Source organism: Phalacrocorax aristotelis, chromosome 5 (assembly GCF_949628215.1).
Source record: "Phalacrocorax aristotelis chromosome 5, bGulAri2.1, whole genome shotgun sequence".
NCBI lineage: Eukaryota > Metazoa > Chordata > Aves > Suliformes > Phalacrocoracidae > Phalacrocorax > Phalacrocorax aristotelis.
In genome coordinates, this window is record NC_134280.1 from 1994244 (window position 1) to 2016450 (window position 22207).

General features: G+C 48.1%; 1 protein-coding gene across 7 annotated transcripts in view; it reads right to left on the reverse strand.

Annotated features, from left to right (window-relative positions):
* Positions 1 to 22207, reverse strand: part of FMNL2 (formin like 2) — a 152783-nt gene that overhangs the window by 55151 nt on the left and 75425 nt on the right. For all 7 annotated transcript variants that reach the window (XM_075092720.1, XM_075092725.1, XM_075092723.1 and 4 more), the window contains exons 2-5: positions 17532 to 17615; positions 7346 to 7426; positions 3772 to 3848; positions 1496 to 1579 (exon numbers count right to left, since the gene is read on the reverse strand). In XM_075092720.1, coding sequence (XP_074948821.1) covers positions 1496 to 1579; positions 3772 to 3848; positions 7346 to 7426; positions 17532 to 17615 — 326 coding nt within the window. The remainder of the gene's footprint in view (positions 1 to 1495; positions 1580 to 3771; positions 3849 to 7345; positions 7427 to 17531; positions 17616 to 22207) is intronic.

Genomic DNA, 22207 nt, shown 5'->3' on the forward strand with positions numbered 1-22207 from the left:
TCGGCTGCAATTCGGTGCGAGCTTCAGATGCGTAGTGCAGCAAATGTGGGCCTTGACGAAGGGAGCAGCTAACCACACGAGCGCACAATCTGAGAAGGATCAAACAGCTACCTACTATTCTATTTCAACGCAAAACAAATGCAACAGTGGCTGCTTTGCTGATGATTAGCCCTGCCTTGAAGGAAAGAGGGAGAATGCTTACAGCCATCTCCATTTTATTTCAATAAATCAATACTTTGTGCAAGTACGAACTCAGTTTCCTCCATCAATACGTGACCGAGCATTTACACTGGCTTGCTGGCCCTCATGAATCTCCCAGCATACATTACTACATTACCATAATCATTACAGGTTTTTGATTTCTGACTTGTTGCCCATTATACTGCTATTTCCAGCAAAAATTTCTTGTTCCCCTTACAGCTTTTGAGGTTATTACTCATGTTTACCATGTTAGAGAGGGGAAAAACCCAGCAAGCTAACTTGCATACATTTGTATAATTTTAGGAAGAAGTCTTTATACAAACACTTCTTTTTGCTGTGCACAGTTTTTTCCAGTGTTAGTAACATCTTATAACATATAATTTTCCTTCATTAATTTTATTGCAACCCCACCAAAAATCGCTTTTCTGTGCAATGGTATATATATATCTGATGGCATCTTTTCTAAAAACATCAACTCTGCTCAGCTCGAGTTCCTAACTACAACGGTATCTTTAACCTACCGCTTCTTTTCATACAATTTTATACAAAAAATCTATTCCTACAATATCCTGAAGTGAAAGCCTGTGGATATACAGAACAAGCTGAACATCTAGTTCATATTGTGTGATATAACGAGTAACGAAAGCTGATTTTTCCCCAACTGTTTTAATAGAGTACATTTAATGATTCATTACCCGAGCGACCAAATCTGACTCCCAGCTAACCAGATGTCAGAACGGCAAAAGGTTCTTCCATAGGACTTGCAAAATCACCTCGAAATTCCTTCTCTGGTCTTGCAGCGCAGCTACCGCGCACAACGGCAACAACTTTGCTTGCCGCGAGCCTTGTGAGAGGTGGTTCGTGTGTGGATGTTGCTTTGAACAAGGTAGGCAGTGTTATAATTCCTTGGGGTCGGACACTAATTGCAAACCTATTTCTAAGGAAGCCTGCATGCTTCCACGCGTTTGCTGAATGTTTTTGCTCTGAACCTCTAAGACGCTCAGAGGCCAAAGCTAAAATATATGTCAATGCAGTCTTAGATATAAATAATGTCAAGGCTTAAACTTAGGCGCTTTTTTCTCTGCAACATGTTACGATCCAATGGTTTTGGATTAATGTTACCATTTTCTCTGCATTAAGGTACACACAGAGTATTATACCAAGCTGCTGGCAGGAAAGCTCTGCTAGAAAAGCTGAGCATCTGCCCCAGCACCTCCCTCTCTTGCTGGGTAGCGATGGCAAGAGTCTTGCTCCGCCCTGCAAGCCCAGAGAGTAGTAGGCATGTCTTACTTACGTGACTGCATACTGTGCAAACGACAAGTACTCCACCAGAACATCCAGGCCTTTGTTTTCTTCATTCAGGAACTCCCTGACCCATCTGTAGGAAAAATCATTAGACATCAGAGCATTTCACAGGCTTCGTGCAGTTACTGGAATTCTTGTCAGATCAACTAGAGGCAGGTCTGTTGCAGGAAAGGCAGCACTGCTGAGCAAAACTTTGCTTTCTCAGACAGGAAAAGAAGGCTTTTTTAAAATGCCCTTTATCATTTAGAAGACCTTAAAAGAGTCCTTCAGAGGACTTTATAAATGTACTGAAAGGAGCTTTTTTGCAGCACCGTGATAGGAAAAACATTCCACCAGTAACAGCATAAAACCCCCTACACACACTGCTCGGAAACTAGATGTTTCAGAGTACTTCTTCTAAGTCCTGAGCTCCGGAGTGGGTAAGTGCCTTCCCCACCACAGCGGTGTTGCTGCACGAGGGCCGGGGGTGCACCAGGGAGCTCGGCTGCTGCCCAGCTTCGCTCCAAAGCCAGGCTCATCTCCTCCCTGGCATGCGCCGCTGCACAAACGTCTTGGTTTTAGCTGGGATGGAGTTAATTTTCTTCACTGTAGCTGAACCACGTGGCTGAACCACGACAACAAACCACCAAGCAGCGGCTACAGCCAACTTCTAATGCATGAGTTGCAGGGACCTGGTTTACTTTTCTTCTACATCTTGATCTCTAGCAGCATTTCAAAAGCATACAGACAGCACAACAGCAAAAGAGTAATAGCACCAAGGGCGAGATCTGGCATCCTGGATGTACATTTAAGTAATTCTGCCTTCTTTTTTTAAAAGATGTTAATCTCTTACTGTGAATTTTGGTCCCTGAGAATTACGCAGAATTATCTTCCATTCAGAAAAGACTCTTACTTTCCAAAGCTTTCAAAAACTTGAAAGTGCCTAATAAAGTTTGAAAATCCATACATCTGGGGGCAAACCCAGGCAAGCAAGGAGCCTCAGCACAGCCCCAGCCCAGCTCTCCTCCAAACCCAAGCGGGGCAGCCAAAACTCCACCAGGAGCAGGTTAGGTGCCACTGGAACAAGTGGGGAGCCAGGGAAGGAACTGGGGCTCCGGGCTCGCTCTGCCTCCAGGGCCTCGCAGCTGTGGATCCCCTGCTCTCAGCAGAGTGGGAATTCATTGCCTCTGAGTTACTCCAGTCTTCAGGCTTTAAATCTTTCGCTGCCTACCTACTAAAATAAACAACCTGGCATATTTATAAAATATATTTTGAAACACATCTTTCAGCCGACTAAACTAAATAAATAAACATTGGTCTTGTCAGCCTCCTTTATTCATCTGGTGCACCATCACGGTTCCTTCCGCACACCCATGAGCCATCATAAATCTGCAGAGCGTCATGCTTCGGATGCCCTAAGTCTTTGGTGGGGAATCTTCTGGGTTGGAAAACAGGGAAAACATAGCAGGAGCCAGAGCAGGGGCGGGGGAGAAGTTTGCTGGACATATTTGCGACGGCACAGCTTGCAGGAGGGTCCCCTGGTGCTGTGCACAGCGTCCATGCACGCCACGCTGGGGAGCCAGCTCCCACAGAGGGAGAACGGCTCTTCCTCCCACAGTTCAAAATGCCCTTGTTTCCACAAAATAAGAGGAGCGTCCAATAAAATTTATGTAATTGAGCTGGACACAGTGTGAGATCATGAAACAAAACACTGAAGAAACCTTCCTGGCTGATGCACCAGTGCTGAACTGGCTTCTGGTCCCAAGACCCAAAGCAGAGAGGCGAGACCGGTGGAAACAGAGATGGGAACGGCACGTTCAATAAAAACTGAAGTCTCTCAGATTCTTTTACGTTTGCTATTTGAGAGGAATTTTGTGCTTTGTAGAAGTAAAATACTGGGAAAGCCAGGCTTCATGAACTGCATCATGTTAAAGCTATAAAACAGCATGGGGGTTTTTTTTATATATATTTATAGCTGCAATACTATTACTATTCTAGACACAGACATGCTCACTGCTGCTGTGACTAACTTAGGGTGAGCAGAAGTTGACTGCAATCTTCTCGCAGCCTTCCTAGTGATGTGGGTGAACCCTATCATGAAAGGATTAGAGCTGAATTATTCTCCGGAGATGCCCAGCTACCCCTTAACTGAGCCCTTCAGGCTTCGACGATCCATCAAGTGGTATCACTGCTTGGCAAGCAAAGAGAAACTTTCCCAAAGGCCTCCTCAGTAGATGTAAAACAAACAAAAAAAAACTTAGACCAGAGGCCACCAAAAATTCTTACCCGATGTGATTCGTTCTTAAAGAAATTTCCAGTTCTCGGAGTACCTGAGTGGACTCTTGGACTCGTCTTCTGAATTTCTGTAATTGAGTGAGCAGGCAAAAATAACAATTAGACTCATGTGATGCTATTAAAAATATCAACATCTCACACAGCACAGATTGAATAAATAAAACATTAAGGTAAACTGAGAAGCCCTCTAAATCCTGAGGAATGCAACAACAATAGTCCGGCAGTCAACAAAAACATGCGCAGAAAAATAACTTCTCTTCCCATGCACATTTTTGAGTTTCCAGGATTAAGAAAATTAAAAGTCTGTAGATAAATAAACATTTCTTTACAATACAAGCTTTGTTTTAGTATCAAGCTCTCCACTGAGAACGACAGTGTTCAGGCTTCTTATCTCAGCCTGGTGTTTTAATCTCGCTTTCACGACTTTACACCCACACCAAAAAACCTGCCATGATTTCTGTGTAATTACCAAACCTGTGGGTGTGAGCCAATAATGAAATACACACGTGCTGCCATCTGCATGCTTTAATAATTTGTGCACACTAAGTTGTATCTGCAAAATGAGATGCTGGGAAAAGGCCATAAAACGTCAGAAGTAAAACACTGGGCAGCAACACAGCAGAAAGGAGATGAGGTTTTATGTCATCTCCGTATAGGAGCAGAAAGGGTGACCTGGGAAAAAGTCACTGGGAGGCAGTGAGAGCCCCACTTTGCTCCACGGCTCAAAGCAGGCACCAGTCATGGCAGAAGACCCCTAAACACACACCAACTCATCTCAAGTCGAGTCAAGCAGCTCATCTCCAACCTCTGCAAAAGCAACGTGGAGCAAGGGCTGCCTTCGGTGTGCCAACAGAGTGAGCCAGCGATGCCGCCTCCTCTCCCAGCTGGGGAAAGACTGTCGCCTTCTCTCCTGCCTGGGGCTCCTTGCCCATGGAAATCTACTAAAACAGCTCGATAAATTATTCTGGAGCAGTTGACTTTGGTAAATTCCCATTCATGAACAAGCTAAATGAGAGCAGAAGTGGATGGACAATGATAATCACCTTGGAATTGTGGTACTTAACAACCAACTCGGGCATCAGTTATCACTCGCACAGACTTGATGTGTTTGGAAAGGGCTTCTAAATGCTTAGGACGCAAGAGATGCTGCTGCAAGTAGGACTATGCTCGGAATACTACGGAAAAAAGGGTTTATTCTCAGGGCACCACCACAAAGCCAGACTAAGATCAAGGGGACTACTTGGCAGTTAATAATTCTCGTGAGTTCATTTATTGAGGTGAAGATGATGAAAGGATAGGATTTACCTTGCCTTGCTGACCTACGTGAAAGTTATCAGCTGCCTTTTTCACCAGGGTTTTATCACGTGCTAGTTAGCGCCACTGGCTTACCCGAGGTAAGACTAAATCCCAGCTCAGAAAGCCACTGGCAGACCAAAATAGATGTCTCGCTGTAAAGTCCTAGTAGACACAAGGCGCTATTAATTTTTACTTTGCACTAGCTAGTTGAGAGCAGACATAGAGTTTCTCTGGACCTCGGTTAATTAGCTCCGAGTACAAAAACACAGCGCCTTCTCTCCCGAGAGAGTTGACACAATACAACTGCAAACAATACAAAACCTTACCTCTCTAGAAATAAAGGTAAAATATTGATGTAGCGAGAGGCAGACAGGAGGCAGGGGTGGGAGGGCACAGCAGAAATAGGCAGCATGTTCTCGCTCGCCCCGTGGGTGACCGTCATGCCCCAGCGAGGCCGGACTGCTATTTGCAACCATGGCAGAGAGCAATGATCCGGCTCTGTGCTTTACTGGGCTCTGGGAGCCACCAAACTGCAATTTCTTTAAAAATGTGTAATTTCAACACTTTCATTTTCCTGTTTCAAATTCAGCTCAGACATAAAGCAATTGTTTTCCCAGGAAGAGCCATTAAGACCCCAATTACAAGCTGAAACGCACATTTTGCAGCAGCGTTTGGAGCCACCTTCTCTTGGCCACACTGGGGATCATCAGCAAAAATGCTGACACCACCTCAATTACGGCAATAATCCTGGTAACACGAGCTCTCACCACAATATCGCGCCTCTGTCCAGAAGCCCGTCTGTAAATCTTTCCGCCTCGCAGCCCAGGCTGAGGAAAGGCTGCTGGTGATAGAGAATAACGCAACAAAAGAGAGGAACTCAATGGAGTTATTTTTAGGCTCCTTAGGTTTTGTCATGGGACTCTTATAGTGGTATTAGGATAAGAAAGGCTTTAATGTGTGCCTACAGAGTAACCACAGAGCAAAGCCAAACACTAAATGAATCTCAAAAACCCTTCAGGAATAAAACACAAAGACCTCTGTTCACCATTTTAAAAAAAAAAACAAACCTACAATCGGCTACAGGCAAATTTAAAGGTTTCCTACTAAATGGTTTCCTACTCCTTGTCAGAGCCTCCAACAAGAGAAGCACTGTCAGAAGACATTACTGCAGCCTTGAAGACACGAGCTAGCGACGGCGCGCTGGAGGCACAGGGCACCCAGTGTTTGCCCTTCGCCTTTCGCAGGGACGGAGGTGCACCTCCGGCGCGGCTGGAGCCGGCCCCGGCCTGGAAGCCCTGTGTCAGGATACGTATTTTACCGCAGGGCACCAACCTCGGCTAATTGTACGGCGACACAAAGCGGCGCTTGTTGAGGACAAGGCAGAGGCAGTCAATGGCAGGATCTGCTAGGCGCTTGCTGCCTTTTTTTGGTTGTTTTTTTTAATGGCTATTATAACTCTCAACACAGGATATGAGCTGATATCCGAAGTGGTTAAATACCAAAGGTTCAGCGATAGTCCTCTAAATGGGATGCAGGTTTACTATTATTCTAAAATCCTGGAGTCTATTACTAAGGCCATCAGAGCGGCGCAGAAATATCAGAACCAGCCACAAATGCATCCCGGAACAGAAGCCTCATTCAGGGATGCACGACGTTCACGTGAAAGGCCAAGTGAAGTGCCTGAGCCTTACATGAGTGATTATCAATCTATTTTGGACAAAAGAATATGCAGAAGGATGGATGAGGCTCTGCCATGTAAATACACCCCAGATGATGTCTTTACTTCACAACCCTGATGCCTCAGAGGAGCTGCAAGTGAGAGGCAAACTATGCCAGCTGTACTGAACTTCGGTCATGCAAATGCCCAGAGAAAAGGACTCGAAACTCCAACATCCCCTTCACATGGGTGAGAAAAACACCATCTGACAGAGGTTTTATTCACCACCAGCACTGCCCACATGAAAAGTCAGACCTAGAGTACAGCTCAGTGATAATCCGTCAGACTACTGAAGCTGAAGTTATTAGAACAAGTTGTTTCATGTGTCAGATGGTCCTTTTCTTTGCTATATCTGTTGTCCTTTCTGAGCTACAAAAACAGCAGCGTCTTTCCAACTTCTCTTTGCTTCTCTCTGCAGTTTGTTCCGTCTCCAAAACTCTTCTCAGAGACTTTTATGGGGCCTTTTACACAAAGGCAGGAAGGAACCCGGACCCCGGGACCATCCTTGCCGAGGAATGAGGGATGGGCGAGAGGAAACAGGACGCTCCTCACCTTCCTGGTTACAGCCGGGTCCAGATAGCCTTTCAACTTCTGGATGTATGTGTGCGGAGGATTCTTCACTTGAAATCTTTCCTGCAAAGGATATAAGAATAAACATCAGCCATTTTATAACATCTTCTATGTTTACTTACTATATACATAAAATGCATGCACACAGATAAATACTTAAACAGTAGATATTTATAATATAGTTTTATAGGTACATATCTTATATTCATAAGTATATAATCTATGCATATACAATATCCATGTAAATATATTTTATTTACACATATCTTGATATTCCAAAATTTGATACTAATATAGGATGCATAAAAATGTACCTTACATATTCAATGACTATTTTGACTTTTAATTATACATACACACGCATGCGTCTAAAATAACAGGGTTTCTGCTAGCCAGGAGTACTGAGAGAAAAGAGAAGCACTAGAAGAACAGACGCCTGTCCATGTTTGACTGAAAGCCATCACCACAAAAACCAAGACACCTTTTTTATCATTCAGAACAATCCTAAAAAAGTGCTGCACGGTCTATGCATGGGAGAAGACATGTCATTTAATTGTTCAGACTCCATAAAAATGAATGCAAGAGTAGTGCGTTAGCAAGAAACGAGTAATATTTTAACTCCCTGGTATTAAATCGGACTGTCTTTGGAAGTGGCCCACCAGGCCCCAGCCCAACCCTACTGCAGGTGCCCGTTACTGGAAGGGGCACCGGACTGGCGAGGGCCGAGCACCGCGCAGCACAGCCAAAGCCTCCCTGGCCATGGACACAAAGTGGTCGCACAGTATTTGGGCCACGGTAAGTTCAGCTCGTCTTCGTGGAGCCCCATATGGAAACGAAGACCAATACTCGGTTTTTACTTAGCTCTCCTAGCAATAACAACACAGGCTTCGTTACCAGCCCTGCCCAGCCACCGCACAGGAGGGCTTGTTTATTCTATGTAAATACACCCAATGGCAGCAGCATCCTGCTGCCTACATCAACACAACGCTTGAGCACCACCGTGTTCATCGTGCCTCGGGGTCACAGCTCCCCACGCTCTTTCTGCCAGCACTGCTGGCATGGGGAGCGTGCTGGTGGTTGAGCTCATTCCAGCCACCCACAGCTCCCAGCGACACCTTCAGCGCCTGTGTCACACGAGGGCAGAGCCGAGGGATCTCCAGCATGGCGGGAAGCAAGCCAGCAAATGCTACCGAGACCACAATTACACTACCACAGGCAAATTATGGACCAGATACCCATCCCTGCCCCACTGGGAAAGCCCAGGAGCCACCACGTGCTTCTCCTCCCCACGAAGGTTGGAGTCTTACCAACTTCAGGACGTGGAGAAAGGCAGGTTGTCCACGATCAACGGGCTTTACCCCTGTAAAGCATCTCATTACCCATGCCTGCTTTCCTGCTTTCTGTCATACACCAGCAGCACGCCTGATTTCCCTTCCACATCTCACCTGCTGCAAGTCCAGTGCCAAGAAATTCCCAACCGCTCTCGAGACTCGCTTCTCACCAAAGGTTTCCCAACACCTCACCTTACAGGGGGACACTTGATCCGCTGTCCAGAATCAACCACATCCAGAATCGAACTGAAGATTTTAATGACAAATATAAGGTCTGTAAGGTTTGTGCTCTGAGAGCTGCTTGATTTTTCCTTGCTTTTTTTACCAGTTGCACGGCCAGATTGAAATTTATCCTACCCAGGCTGCTGTGAAACACGAGTTGTTCTGCAAGGAGTATGCTGTGTCCAAACCTGTTAAGAGCATTACCAAAAGTTCTGATACTATTTGTATCTTGGAAGAATTTTAAACTATTCTGCCCTTTCCCTTGAGGAAAGATCTCATAACAATTTCCTCCTGAAATTTCACATTTTATAACTGATATTTGAAACCTCCCTTTATTAGGTCAGGATGCAATTTTGACTACATTATCTGAAAGCTATTTCATAATGAATAGTGCACTGCTGCCCAGTTACCAGAATGTACTGTCTGAACACCAAAAGTTGTTCGTGTTATTATCGTGCTGCTTGCTGTAAAAAAAGTAATTTGTCATGGTCAGAAGGAAAAAATGAACCCGAAAGTCTGCCCTATGGTCCATCAGCCCCGGGCGAGAGCTCTCCAAGACGGAGAGCGGACATTTCTTTCCCCTTTTACAACTGGATTTTTTTTCCATGCACCTTCACGTGTATGGGCCAACCACAGTCCTGGAATTGGCATTTCCTTTTATCTAAAAAACAGTTCAGAAAACGCAAAGCTCTTCGTCACCAGCTCCTCTCTGGCCAAAGTGATGCCAGGGGTGTCTGTCCTGCTCCATCCTCCCCCAGCACTGTGCCCACCGCCATGGCTCCCTCTCGGCTCTGTAGGCATGGACGCTTCGAGCCAGTCCCACCTCAGCTGGCCCGCACAGGTCAGGCAGCCCCTTTCACACCCTGGTAGTTAAATCTGCGGCTAATTGGAACCGCTCCTGGTGCGTGGGGAAAGACAGGCTCACGAGACAGACGCACGGAGTCACACGCAGGCTTGGGAACGGTGTGCCAAGGCTCCTTCACACAGCTCCACCAGCACAAGCAGAAATCGCCTGCCACATCCCGAGAGGTGTACAATGGCCAGCCCTAGCACCCAACCCTCCAGAAAATGGGAGCAGGAACACCCACAGATGTTGACAGGGACTTTAAAGGAAATAAAATAATAAATTTTTTAAAAATCACATAAAATAAATCAGTTAAAAGAATAAGATGTCATTATAGAAGAATAAGATGTCAATATCCAAAGTACTTTAATTGCTAGCTTAATTCATGCGCTTTTTACAGGACACACTTAGGCCAGTTTCTCAGTCAGACTTACAGCCCTCTCAGGATGCTGTGACTGAGGCTGCACAGTGGGCATTAACATATGTTATTTAGGAGCAGTTTCCATCCATTAACCCATTTTAGAACTTTTTCACACTGTCAGACAGACAAAAAAAAAAACCACTTTGCTATAAAAGAGGTTCTGGCCTGTTGTAGACTAGTAAAGAGTTACAGAGGTATCTGGACCTCAGAGACCACCACCACTTCTCATTTTCCCCCTCAACAGTTTTATATTAGCTCCAGAGACATTACAGCATTTGAATAACCACAGCCTCCTCTACAAAAAGCACATGAAGGTAGAAGTGTTTTCACTGTGCTACTTCGTAATAACCACGTCCAAATATTATTCTTTGCATCTGCATGTGATGGAGTGAAGCGGTGGAGGACCAAGCTGAAGGTCTGCTCCTGAAGAGCGTTGGGTGACACGAGAGCACCGGCAGGCACAGCAAAGTCCCAGGCTAACAAGGCCCCACGTTAGCTCTCATATTTATTCCTTCCCATTTTGGGGGGTTCTCTCATGCCAATGTAGCTCTGCTGTGTTCAGTCTAATCCTCCAGAGAAGCTGCTTTACTCTTACGGATTCGTTACTCTTACTAACTAATCAGCTATCATCTGCTAAAGTGAAAGGAGCTTTTCCTAACTGCCAGTTTCAATATCTGGAGTCTTCAAAATTAAATGCTTAATGAGATTCAACGAGCACATTTAGTAGTCTGTGATGCAGACACTATATATTTTTGTTTGTTTTCTTAAAACATAGCTGTAATTACGTATTTATGTAATAATCTCTACAGCAGCTTCATTAAAAAAAGATGCTGCTCGTTACCGTATAGTAGAATTATTTGGGTTGAAGGATTTTAAAGACCTTAACCATGAACAACAGATACCAGCGATGCTCTTCGCTAACTAGTGACCAAGAACCACTTGTGGTAAACATCTAGTCCTGGAAACATTTTTATAGCCCCTTAAAGTGTTTTTTTTCCTGCTTTGGAAAGCCATGAGGGATTAGCCTTTAAAATTGCCCTTTCCTGGCTACGAGTACTGTCTCGGTTTATCCAGCTTTGACTGTTTTATATTAGGGGCTGATACATCACAAGCTGCAAGAACCAGGGCTCGGCGCTGTGCAGCGAGGGCAGCCCGAGGCTCCCCAGCACCTCCCGGACACCCTGAACGCCTGCTTGCAGCCATCGCCCTCCCAGAAAAATGATGCTCTGCCAGAGCTTGCGGGGGGTGGGAGGGCACGGCGCTCGTCCGATCAGCGTGACTGCAGTCTGGTATTTCGCTTGCCACAAATGCTGTAAGAGACTGTGCAGGCTGGCCAACCCGGGGTCCTCTGAAGGTCCTCTGGTCCTGCTTGAGAACATTTACTTCCCTATAGAGACAAACACGCTTCCCAGCTAACAGTGAGGCACCGCTGTTCACACGTAATCCACTTGCCTTTAGATACCGTAAATAACAAGTTAAAAACTGTTGCTTTTTCCTGTCTGCAACTCCTTTCCACTTTTGGCAATTTGCAATCGCTCACTGGCCAAATATGCTTTCAAAATATGAATTTATACGGCGAGGGGTTTAACACTATTTGAACGAGGAAGCTGGGGATTTTTACCACACACATATAAAGTTTTCAATCCCTATTTGAGTCTCCAAACTTCGCCGAGCAAAAAGCGTAAGCCAGTGGGTGACATCGTGACTGGGACGTGGTGGCTTCCCCTCCCGGTCGCCCCAGGACTGGGCCATTCAGACACAACAAAGTTAATAAATCCCAATGAAACCTATTTTATCTCCACTACGTGACTCATATAAGCACCAAGACTATCTACAGCCCTGAAAGGAGAAAGGTGCAGACCAGCAATAACTCAACCCTGCCTTTGTCAGCCACCTCGAAAGCAAACTAACTTAATTTCCCAAGGATAAAAGGCTCTTTGTTACTTGAAAAATTGCTGAGGAGTGCTGCTATAAGCCAGAACAGCAGAGAAGCGCAGAGAAGGGCATGCCAGCAGCCAGCGACAGGAGCACCGGACCAGAGAGCAGTGAGATGACCTGGTGCCCAGCACCTCCCTAAAGGGTAATAAATGATGAGAATTCAGGAAAAAGCTTGGGCGGGGGAGCACAACACCCCTCCTGTGCTTCTTTTACCAGCAGTCTCCAGAATTAGCATTTTCTTTTCTGACAGATACCAAAAAAATGGGGCTGGATTGGGGCTTTACTTCAGCAGCAAAGAGAAACTGCTGGCTTTCTGCATTTCCTCTTCCATGTGATCCTACAAAGAACTTGACACATCTCTTGTTCACCCAAATCTGGAAAACTTATTAATTCCGTAACCAGGAAATTATGGCTTTTCCAGAGATCTTTTGCTTCCAAAAACATTCAGGACATTTTCTGCATTAGTGACATATGTTGTTATTATTATTGTTGCTGTTGTTGTTGTTATTAATACCTTCACTAACTTGTTTCATTCTTAAGATTCATATACATTAGGTAAACACACGCTGCATCCAACTCGGTGCTGATGCTTGTCAGAAACCCCGGCGGGCGGGCGGGAGCTGCTAGGAGAGCATAAAGCACATGCACAATGAACGCTGGTGAAAGGAGGTGGACAAGCAGGGCCAGAGACCCATCTCTTCTCACTCCCAAGGCACAAACACATCGTAAACGTGGTGCACGTTTCCACCACCCATCGCCCATCCCACACAGACCTGGAGGGCAGCTCAGTCCTGCCCCAGCAATCCAGCCAGCCCGCCAGCAGGGCAGTATGTCACTTTATATGTCTTCTTAGGGAATGAAACTACAGCAGCCATTCATCTCTGTGCTAATTAGGGGGCAGAGGGATCCGTTTACACCACTACTCATTTTCCGCAAAACCAGCGCTTCTGCAAGGGAGCAGCCAAGAGGCACGAGAGCCGCAGAAGCTCCCTGAGCAGCCGGGGATGCCAACCCCTGCCCGGCCTCATGCCGCTGAGCCTTGGAGCCCTCGTGCCCTGTGCAGGTACCTCCGACTGCTTCATCACTCGCTGTCTCGATTTCCAGGGAGGCACGTCTCACAGGGCCAGCCAGATGGATAAATGCAGCCATGAGCATTCTCTACCATCCAACTGCTTGTGAGGTCCATAAAACACTGGATTTTCTAGCCTGTATTTTACCCACAACAGGGGAGATTCAGCTGTACACAAAATATTTTTTTAATGCAAAGTGTCTCAAAACAGAGCTGTAAATGGCTACTGCAGCATGTGCAAAGATGCGGACAATGCTTCATTGAATGTTGTCAAAAAATCTCTGCTGCAATAATGGCACCGTATGGTAACACACAGCGTGAGGTGTCACTTTTCAACCACTGTCTCTTCATCGTATTTCTGAGGAGAGGTCTGGGGCTCACCCGAGATAGTTGTGTCAGGCAACAAACAGCACAGCATCCCCGCGAAACCCTGCTCCTCGCTCAGTCCCGTCCAGCAGCCGCCGCCTGTCCCCTTCCTCATCAGCCATCCACCCGAGACCCACGGGCCACGCGCCGGAGGGCTGCCTGCACCACTGCCCTGCCTGCAGCCTGGACGTGGCCTGGCCTGCCTTTCAATAACTCCCATCCCAAGTCCAAAGGACACCGAGATATTTGTCAGCACTCCCTGGTGCCCTAGACTTTGAAATGGCGAGCACGGACCACCGCAGCTCTGTGCTGTTACGCTCTCCATCAGCCCATAGCGCACAATCTCACAAAAAAACCCAAAAATAATAATAATATTGAGAACCTGCCTCTCCCCAGACCTGGTTTATGGAGGGGAAGGCTGGGAAGGCTGCAGGCCATTTTCCCTTTCCAGTGCTCAATGAACAGCGGCAGAGGAGGAAGGGGCACCAAAGCAAGCCTGGCTTAAAGGGCGTGTGGGTGTGTAGCACACGCTAGTGCGCACTGACCTCTTTTGTGATATAACAGAGAGCTTAGTGATTAACATTTTTGCCTCATTTAGAGAAAGATCTAACCACTATAGTCAACGCTTGTTGAACCTAAGTGTAAATGAGCACAAGTCCAACGGTCCCTCCGCGGTTTCAGATGTTATCTTTCTCCAGGCTATCTTGTACACTGTCTATTTTTGATAGCTGAATCTCACAATGCCAAATTTCTGTGCCTGGGCTCGCCCTCCACCATGATGCTCAGCCGGGCAGCGAGCCCAGGCCGCCCTCCCCTCCCGGGGGAACACCACCCTGCTCTTCGGCAGAGCCGGGGTTTCGCCCGGGGAGCTGGAGGACTCGGGGACTGCTGCAGCACAACCTGCTCACCTGGGGCTGTGTTTCCAACAGGACCCGTACCTGGACACTTCTCAGCTGCAAATAAACCCTAAAGCGGAACGTGGCACCTTGCCGATGCACCACACGTGGCCTTGTTGGAGGTGTAATTACCCCTGACGCAGGCACAGAGGGGCTCGAGCCCCCTGGAAGCAGAGCTGAGGGGTGGCACAGGACCCCCAACTGGGAAGCTGCTGGAGAAACCCACCACCACCCCAGCGAGCTCCACGCTGGCCACCAGCCTCCGAAACAGCTGGCACCTGCCTTCATTAGGAGTTTCATTAGGAAAGGGAGAGAGTTCTACAAATATCTCGGTGAAGATATTTTGGATGTAAATTGCATGACTTTCACCTTAGGTCTCTTAATTTGTTACTCCGTGCACACACCTCCAGTGTCTCCAAAGGTGAGGACACGGCGATGCCCCTGCCACAATTTGCCATTAGAGGGCAACGAAGAACTTTGTAAGACGTCCCCAACCTCTTCCCTCAACATCTGTGCCCCCCCTTCCCCAACACCTCATGGCATGCAGCTGGATAAAGAGGCCCTGAGTACCACCAAACGTGGCTCTCCGGAAAGCTCTCCGGTGGCTCGCCACGCCAGGACATGGGATCCTCTTCCCTGCCTGGGTCCTTCCCAATGCTCAGCCCCAGATGATCACCATTTGGCCCTCTCCAGGATGGGCAACAGGTTTACTGGCTTTGCTCTTCTCCTCCTCCTCCTTCACAAGTCAGAGAGGTAGGGAGCAAGGTTTCAGGCCACCTACAGCAATGCTTAGATGGCTTCCAAGGTTTATAGACAAAGGAGCAGAAAATACCGCACAGGACAAGCCCCCACAGCCAGCCCAGCAACCTTTACAACAATTCACTACAACACGCTCAGTCCTACTCACGTCTGATTATTATTATTATTATTATCATTATTATTATTGTTGTTGTTATTGTTATTATTGTTATTACTACTAGAAGACTGGCAGCTCCTTACTTTCATTAACCCCACTTCTGCAAATATGAGAGTTCCTTTTGGGGGCCAAACTCTCCCCTAATATTCTCAACATATTTCACAAATGGCCAGGGTCAGCTTTACAGACTATTTAGAAAATATAATTTAAGGGCAACCTCTGGACCCTTTTTCCTTTCAGACATAAGTTGAAAACCAGCACAGGAGGGTAAGAGTTCATTTCCTCAAGCTGTTACATTAATTTACATCCTCAGTCCTTCACAAAGCAAAAATGGGTGAAAATGGTGCAATGGGTGATACCAATAAAAAATAGCTGTCAAAATTTGCATTCACACCAAAACCATACGTCCTGTACAAAATCCGTTCCAGGAAGTGCTTTTAGCCACGCACCATAATTATGTGGACATATACAAATATTTCACAGCCCACCTGCGGTATTATGGTGCTTTTACAGATGCCTGCTTCTCGCTGCTCTAACATTCAGCGGCTGGCAAGCACCCACCAGGGATGCCAGGGCAGCCGGGGAGCTGCGACAGACCACAGATCCGCAGCCCCTTATCGCCCAAGCATCTCCCGCCTCGGATGGAAGGGCAGCACACCGTCACCTCCCATCCCCTTCAGGATCCTCGCAGTGTTGGGCTCCGCAGGGCTGGTTACAACAGTCCTGCGCTGCTTCTCTGCCTACCCCTCCAAGCGACGGGAAGCAGACTCATCCCAGCCCAGGGGTGGACTCAGTGTTGTGCAAGGAGCTATTAAGATACGCGGTTACTCCAGACTGCAAATTTCCTTCACTGCATTTCCATCTGCTCATCCCTCCTATCCTGCTGCAGAGTTCAGGCGTGAATCAGCAGCAGCTGCACGTTGCAAAGGGTGGATCCGCTCTGAGGTGGGAGTTTGCACACTGAGGCCGTGATCTAACTGCTTCTGCCTGCCCTGCTGCCAACTCAGTGCAAAGACAGCACGCAGGCTCCAGCACAAAGCTCACGCTTACGTGTGCACGCTCCAAGTGTGCATGCTCTAAGCAAACATCCATGAAACAAATCACTTACAGTAGATTAAGCAATTTGTTCAGTGTCTCACTACACTGAAACTTTAAATAGCTCAATGCTTTACATTCTGTGCACACAAAACTCATGGAAAAAAGCAAGTAAAGCAAGTAATTCTTTATTCAGCTCTACTTTAAGGTAGCTGGATTTTATCAGCAGCTCCACCTCTGTAATAGCTAAATAGGAAAAGTCCCACAAATCTATTTATTAAAACGTTCCTGACCTCACAGCATGACTGTACCTTCTGCCAAACTCTCATCCTGGTACTGCTGTGTTTACACTTCAAGGAAACACCCTACTTTCTCAGGCCTGGATCAATTATTTTCATTAGTGATTACTTTTGAAGTTTATGGCAGAACCTGAATTTGCTGTTGGCTCACAGATGCACATCCTACCTTTTGCATGCTTCACCTTCTCTAAATAATGCAGTTTCTGTTCATTTGTCACAGCAGAGACGGCCTGTTAATTGTTCTCTATTGCTGCCAAGTCCGCACGCCACAGCAGAGCTCATATACAAAAGATGCCTCGGCATATGGTGCTGCTTAATCCGAGGTTGTTGTTCAGCCTCTGGAGGCGAAGAGCAGTTCAGGCTGCATCACCGTCGCACCTCCCTGAAGGCGACAGCTACCGCGACGATGGCTCGTGATGCGGAAAGCCAAATCCTCACCAATCGAGACCATTCGTTCATGTTACACAGGTTGAGAAAGACCAAACTCGAAGCACTTGCTGAGAGGAGACTGAAGGTCAGTCTCTTCAGGCAAAATAAGCAGCATTCACTTCCCAGAGGAAACAGGCACAGGGGTGATGGTAACATCAGAGGGGAAAGAAATGTCGCTCTGTGGCAAAAAAGGGAATTATTCTTAAAAGGCTTCTATGAATTGCACCAATAGGTGCAACTTAGGCAGCAAAAAAGATGTGTAAGGCCAAAATATGAGTGTTTGAATCCATTCAAACCCGTGTCCTCTGCAAGGTCCTCTTCCAAGCCCACGGGCACTGCTGACGAAACCCAGTTTGTGCTCTCACCAGGACGTCTGCCAAAAGCCCTTCTGGCCACCCTTACCTGGTCGCAGATGAGCTCCCACTTCTTCTCGTTGTCGTACTGCCTCAGCAGCCGGGCTTTGTCAGGCGGCAAGTTCATCGCATTCTGCAGAGAAAGAGAAAGCAAACGTGAGGGACCACAGAGGGCTCAGGCTCAGATGGAGTCAGACATGAGCAAACCAATGCAACATGGCTGCGGTTGCTTTAATTGTTTTATGTGAGTTCCTGTTGACAGGGTTATTCAGAAACATTCCCTCTAAATGTCATCTTTGGCCCCAAAAGCACCAGTGAATCACAAGGCACCGAAGGGCAGAGCTCGGTGCCGGGCCACACTGGGACGCGGGAGGAGGTGAGCGACTGGAGCTCAGGGCCAGCCACCTCCATCCGGAGAAGAGGACAGGGCTCCCCTGTGCTGCGGTGGCACAGCGGCCACCTTCCACCCCAGACGGGTCCCTGTGGTGCACCACATCCCCTCTTCCCTCCGCCTGCCCCGGTTTAAGCTCACGCCTAAGGGAAACGCACACTCCGGCCACGGGCTGGGGACTGCAGACGGCTGGTTCTCTCCAAACAAGATCTTGAAATGCCATTTCATTTTATTTCAACAGCAAGACACTATTCAGGTTTTTAAATGTCACCATGTGCAACCTTATCTGGATAATACAGATCCCACAGGTAGGGCTGCTGCTGCCCAGCGACTGTTGTGCTACTCGCACAGGCAAAGATAACGAGGCTGTGAATGACAACCTGCAGTACCGAGTCAGAAGGCAGGGAGAGGCAGCAATTAGAAGATGCCTATCATCTGCTGGCTCCTTTGATGTCAGCTGAGATATCTTTCCATGGGCTTGGGGTAGGGCGGGATAGGCTGGCTGCTCGCTCCCAAGGCAGTTTTCTTAAGAGATGTGTCTCTAAATGTGCAGCATAACTGTCGTGCTTACGCTCCTAGGGGACCCGGGAATGCCTCGAGAGCTTTGCAGTCACCAAGCCTGGAGAGCCTCTCTACGAGCCCAGCGGCGCGCAGCAAGGTGAAGCGGCTGCATGAAAAACCCACTAAGCACCTCTTGGTCTCCAGCTCAGAGTCCAGCTCGCATTCCCAGCCGAGTTATCCCCGATTAACCCTTCAGGATCACCAGCCTCTGGCGGTCCATCCCGGACCGCTGCTGGTCTGGGAGCGAAGCGCCAGCCGGGCCCTGCGGCACTGGACGCTGCAGGCGGATCAGGGCAGTGGTGTGCATGTCTCCAGAGCCAGCAGGCACTACCCTTCCATGTTTAGTTCTAAAAAGGCTGCGGGAGGCACAAAAAGAGGCCAGAACCAAAGGCTGTTAAATAAGTGAAGCAGTAATCAATAAATCGGTGTTTAGGTACCGAAACACTCTGCTCTAGAAGCACACATCTTCACAACCTGTGCAATAGGCAGTTTTACAGACTAATTAAAAGCAGGCTGGCCTAGGGATCCTCACAAACACTCCCAGATCATACTCTGCTACAGCCGGACTCGTACAGCCTGGGGCCCAGAGCTCCTCCGTTTCCTCGCCCAAACCCTCTCCCAGGTAACAGAAGAGGAGGGACATGGACAGGCCGAGCTGCCACAAACCCCATCAAGAGCCTCTGTTACGATGAGCCCAGCCTGCTGGCCCCCAGTCTGCTTACCCTGAACGGCACACTATAAAACCAGAATTTGAGCCCTAGAAAGGGCCCGGTGAGACCCAGGGTGATAACGCAGCCACACCTGAATGCAAGCAGACACACAGGACGTACTGTGTATGAGATGGAGTGATAATTAAAGAATTTCAATGCCTAGGTTGAGTTGTCATGCATCAGGAATTGCTATTTTTAAAGTACACCGTGGGAAACGTACTCAGCTCCAGGTATGGAAGAGACCCACAGAGACCCCTGCACTGATACCAGGTCCCAGCCCCGGATGGGGACCGCAGGTGCCACGGGCAATCCCTGTGCCATGGTGCATACAGCACCGACGGACACCGCAACACCTGGGCGAGCTTTGGGGGATGAGCGGCTTTGAAGGAGAGCCAAGAGGTTAACTGGCAGTGTCTGGCCATCAACAGCAACATTTTCCAGCACCGTTTTTGGCTGGCTGAGCACTACCTCCCCATTGCAAAGACGAGACTTTCCCTGCTCATATTCCAGTGCTTGGGTACGACGCAGGACTATCCTTTCCCTACACCTCCCCAGGGCTTTCATGCCTCCGTTGCATTGCTAGCTCACAGGCCAGGCTGACTGTCAGCCTGCTCCCAGCCCAGCCCAGCTCAGCTCAGCCCAGGCCTGGGGGGAGGCAGGCGCAGGGCCAGGGCTGCTCCTGGCCCCGCTCCCTCATGGCCACAGTTTCAGATTTCCGTCTCCCTGGGTTTACTCGTGCAGCCCGGGCTGGAAACCGGGAGGGCTCGGGTGTGATGCAGGAGCAGATGTGGCATTCCTGCCCGCAGGCAGCGATAGCTGCGAGGAGGCAGGGCGGAGGAGCCGAGCTGCTGCAGCCATCTGCCTTCCCTGCGCCCGGAGGGAGCAGCCCCCCATGAGGCTCGGCGCAGGGGTCCCCCTCGCCCGAGGGCATCCCCGGGCACGCTGGCGCGATGCAGCCACCACCTCCCCTCCCACCGCTGCACCCTGCCAGCACCCCCCCTAAAAGCACAGGAGCACAGGCAGGAACAGCGATGCATGCCCTGAACACCATCCTTCCACATCTTCGGCGTGACAGCAAATGCCTCTCCTTACCAGGAATACCACAGACCCCCAAGACACCCCTCTGGTGCACTTGTACCTCCTGGTCCATGCTGGACCACTGAGGGAGGCAACGAGAGGGCAGTTCCCCACCTGATCTGCACGTTGCAGATGTATTTGCCATTGTCCCACAAGACCTCATCTCCCTCTGTCCTGGCTGACGAGTGTCACCCACTCCTGGGGACCCCTTCCACCACCCTGCTGCTGTGATGACTGCTCTTCCTAAAGCTTGCTTTCCATCAGATAACAAATACTCTTCCTTTTGCTCATCTGTGCTCTCATGTCGACAGTACTTATAGACTGTGATCATATCTGCGCTCGATTCTCCTCTCAGTCTCTCACCATGTACCTTATCAGTTCTACTTATCACTTTAATGCACTTCTTGGTATTTTTCCTGGGGCTTCTTCAAGCACCAATCCTTACCTCTGAGGACGCAAACATATTTCATAGCTATGCTAAATCCCAGCTGTAGGAAAAGCTTCACTGTTTACCTGCAATACACCCCTTGTCAAACTCTGATCTTACAGCTAATCAGCTTACCCAACCAGGCTGGCGCTCAGACAAGAAACCTGCCTGGAAACCTTTGCAGAATTCAGCCATGGCAAGAGTTCAGCACGGATGAAAGCCTGAAACAGGGAAAACAAGACCCAGGCAGCAGGTTCCAGTGATCTCATTTTGAAATGAATTAAATCTGATCTCATTCTGAAATGTGAACTCCTCCGCTCCGCGTCGTTTTGCTGCGCACAACCATTTCATGTATTTCAACAACTACTGCAATTCGCTTCAGATACCCCCTGCCCTGGTCCGACAGGTAAAATTATTTATGAATGCATTGTGGGCAACCAGGCTCAGATCCCTGTGAGTAAGCAGTGGATGATTTGCACCTACTCACTTCCCAATAAGAGATGTAAAGCAGTTTTGAAACCCGCTTGTGCACCAAGTCCATTACCGTGCTGTGGGCAGGGCCCTCCGCTGAGGCAAACCACGGCGGGTCACCCAGCAGCCCCTCTAGCCCCTTCCTTCATCTCTTCTGGAGGGAACTGGGAAGGAAACTACTGCCTCTGGCCTCATCACTCATGCTCTAAGGAGGGAATGCATTTGGGCCAGGGCTTCTCATGCAGGCAGAGTCAGTTTGACATCAACTTTTGTGTTTTACACACAGATCAGTTTGAATGGCTTTCTTAGCAACTGGATCAAATTGCCCTCATTTACTGGAAACTATCGCAAGACGTTCTCACAACCTGAGGCTCTCCGCTTGTCGTGCAAGTTTATTTCTGCACCACACACGCCCTTCTCCCCAACTATGAGACATCTGCTGAATCGGACCTCCTGATCCCTGGCTGCTGCCGGTCCTTCGGCTCGGCTCTCCTACAGCCTCCAGGCTGCTGCCCCAGCACTCCTGAGCCCACTCAACGTACACCTTCATCAAGGCTGAGTGGCTGTACCAAACAACCCTTGTTTCTTTGTACAAAATAACGCAGGTGTAGATCGTACCTTCTCTAAAACCCGGACTAATGCTGGTCTTCAGCTGCTCTTACTGTTAACAACCATTCCCTGACGGAAAACTAGCTTCTAAACCATGGTATTTTTACTTAAATGAGAAGCAATAGATTTTCTTTATGTTTATGCATGGCACTATACCAATTGGCTTTCTGAAATCCAAGCATACTATATCTAATTGCATAAGCTTGAGCTGTTGCACCACTGACTATGGCAAGAAGGCTACTGAATTGGCTGGCTTGACCTTACCAGTTGCAATAGTTTTGACTCTAGTCATAACTAACCAGATGCACTAGTAGTCTGGATTTCTTGCTCTCTGGGGATCAGTGAAATGACTCACAAATGTCTCCTGGCCGCTTCCAGCTCTTGGAATGATGGGCTTCACACATACCCGCGTTTTTTAGTTAACTACAGGTCTATGACCTGTGATTTCTCTTCCCATCTTTACCCTAATTAGAGTCCAT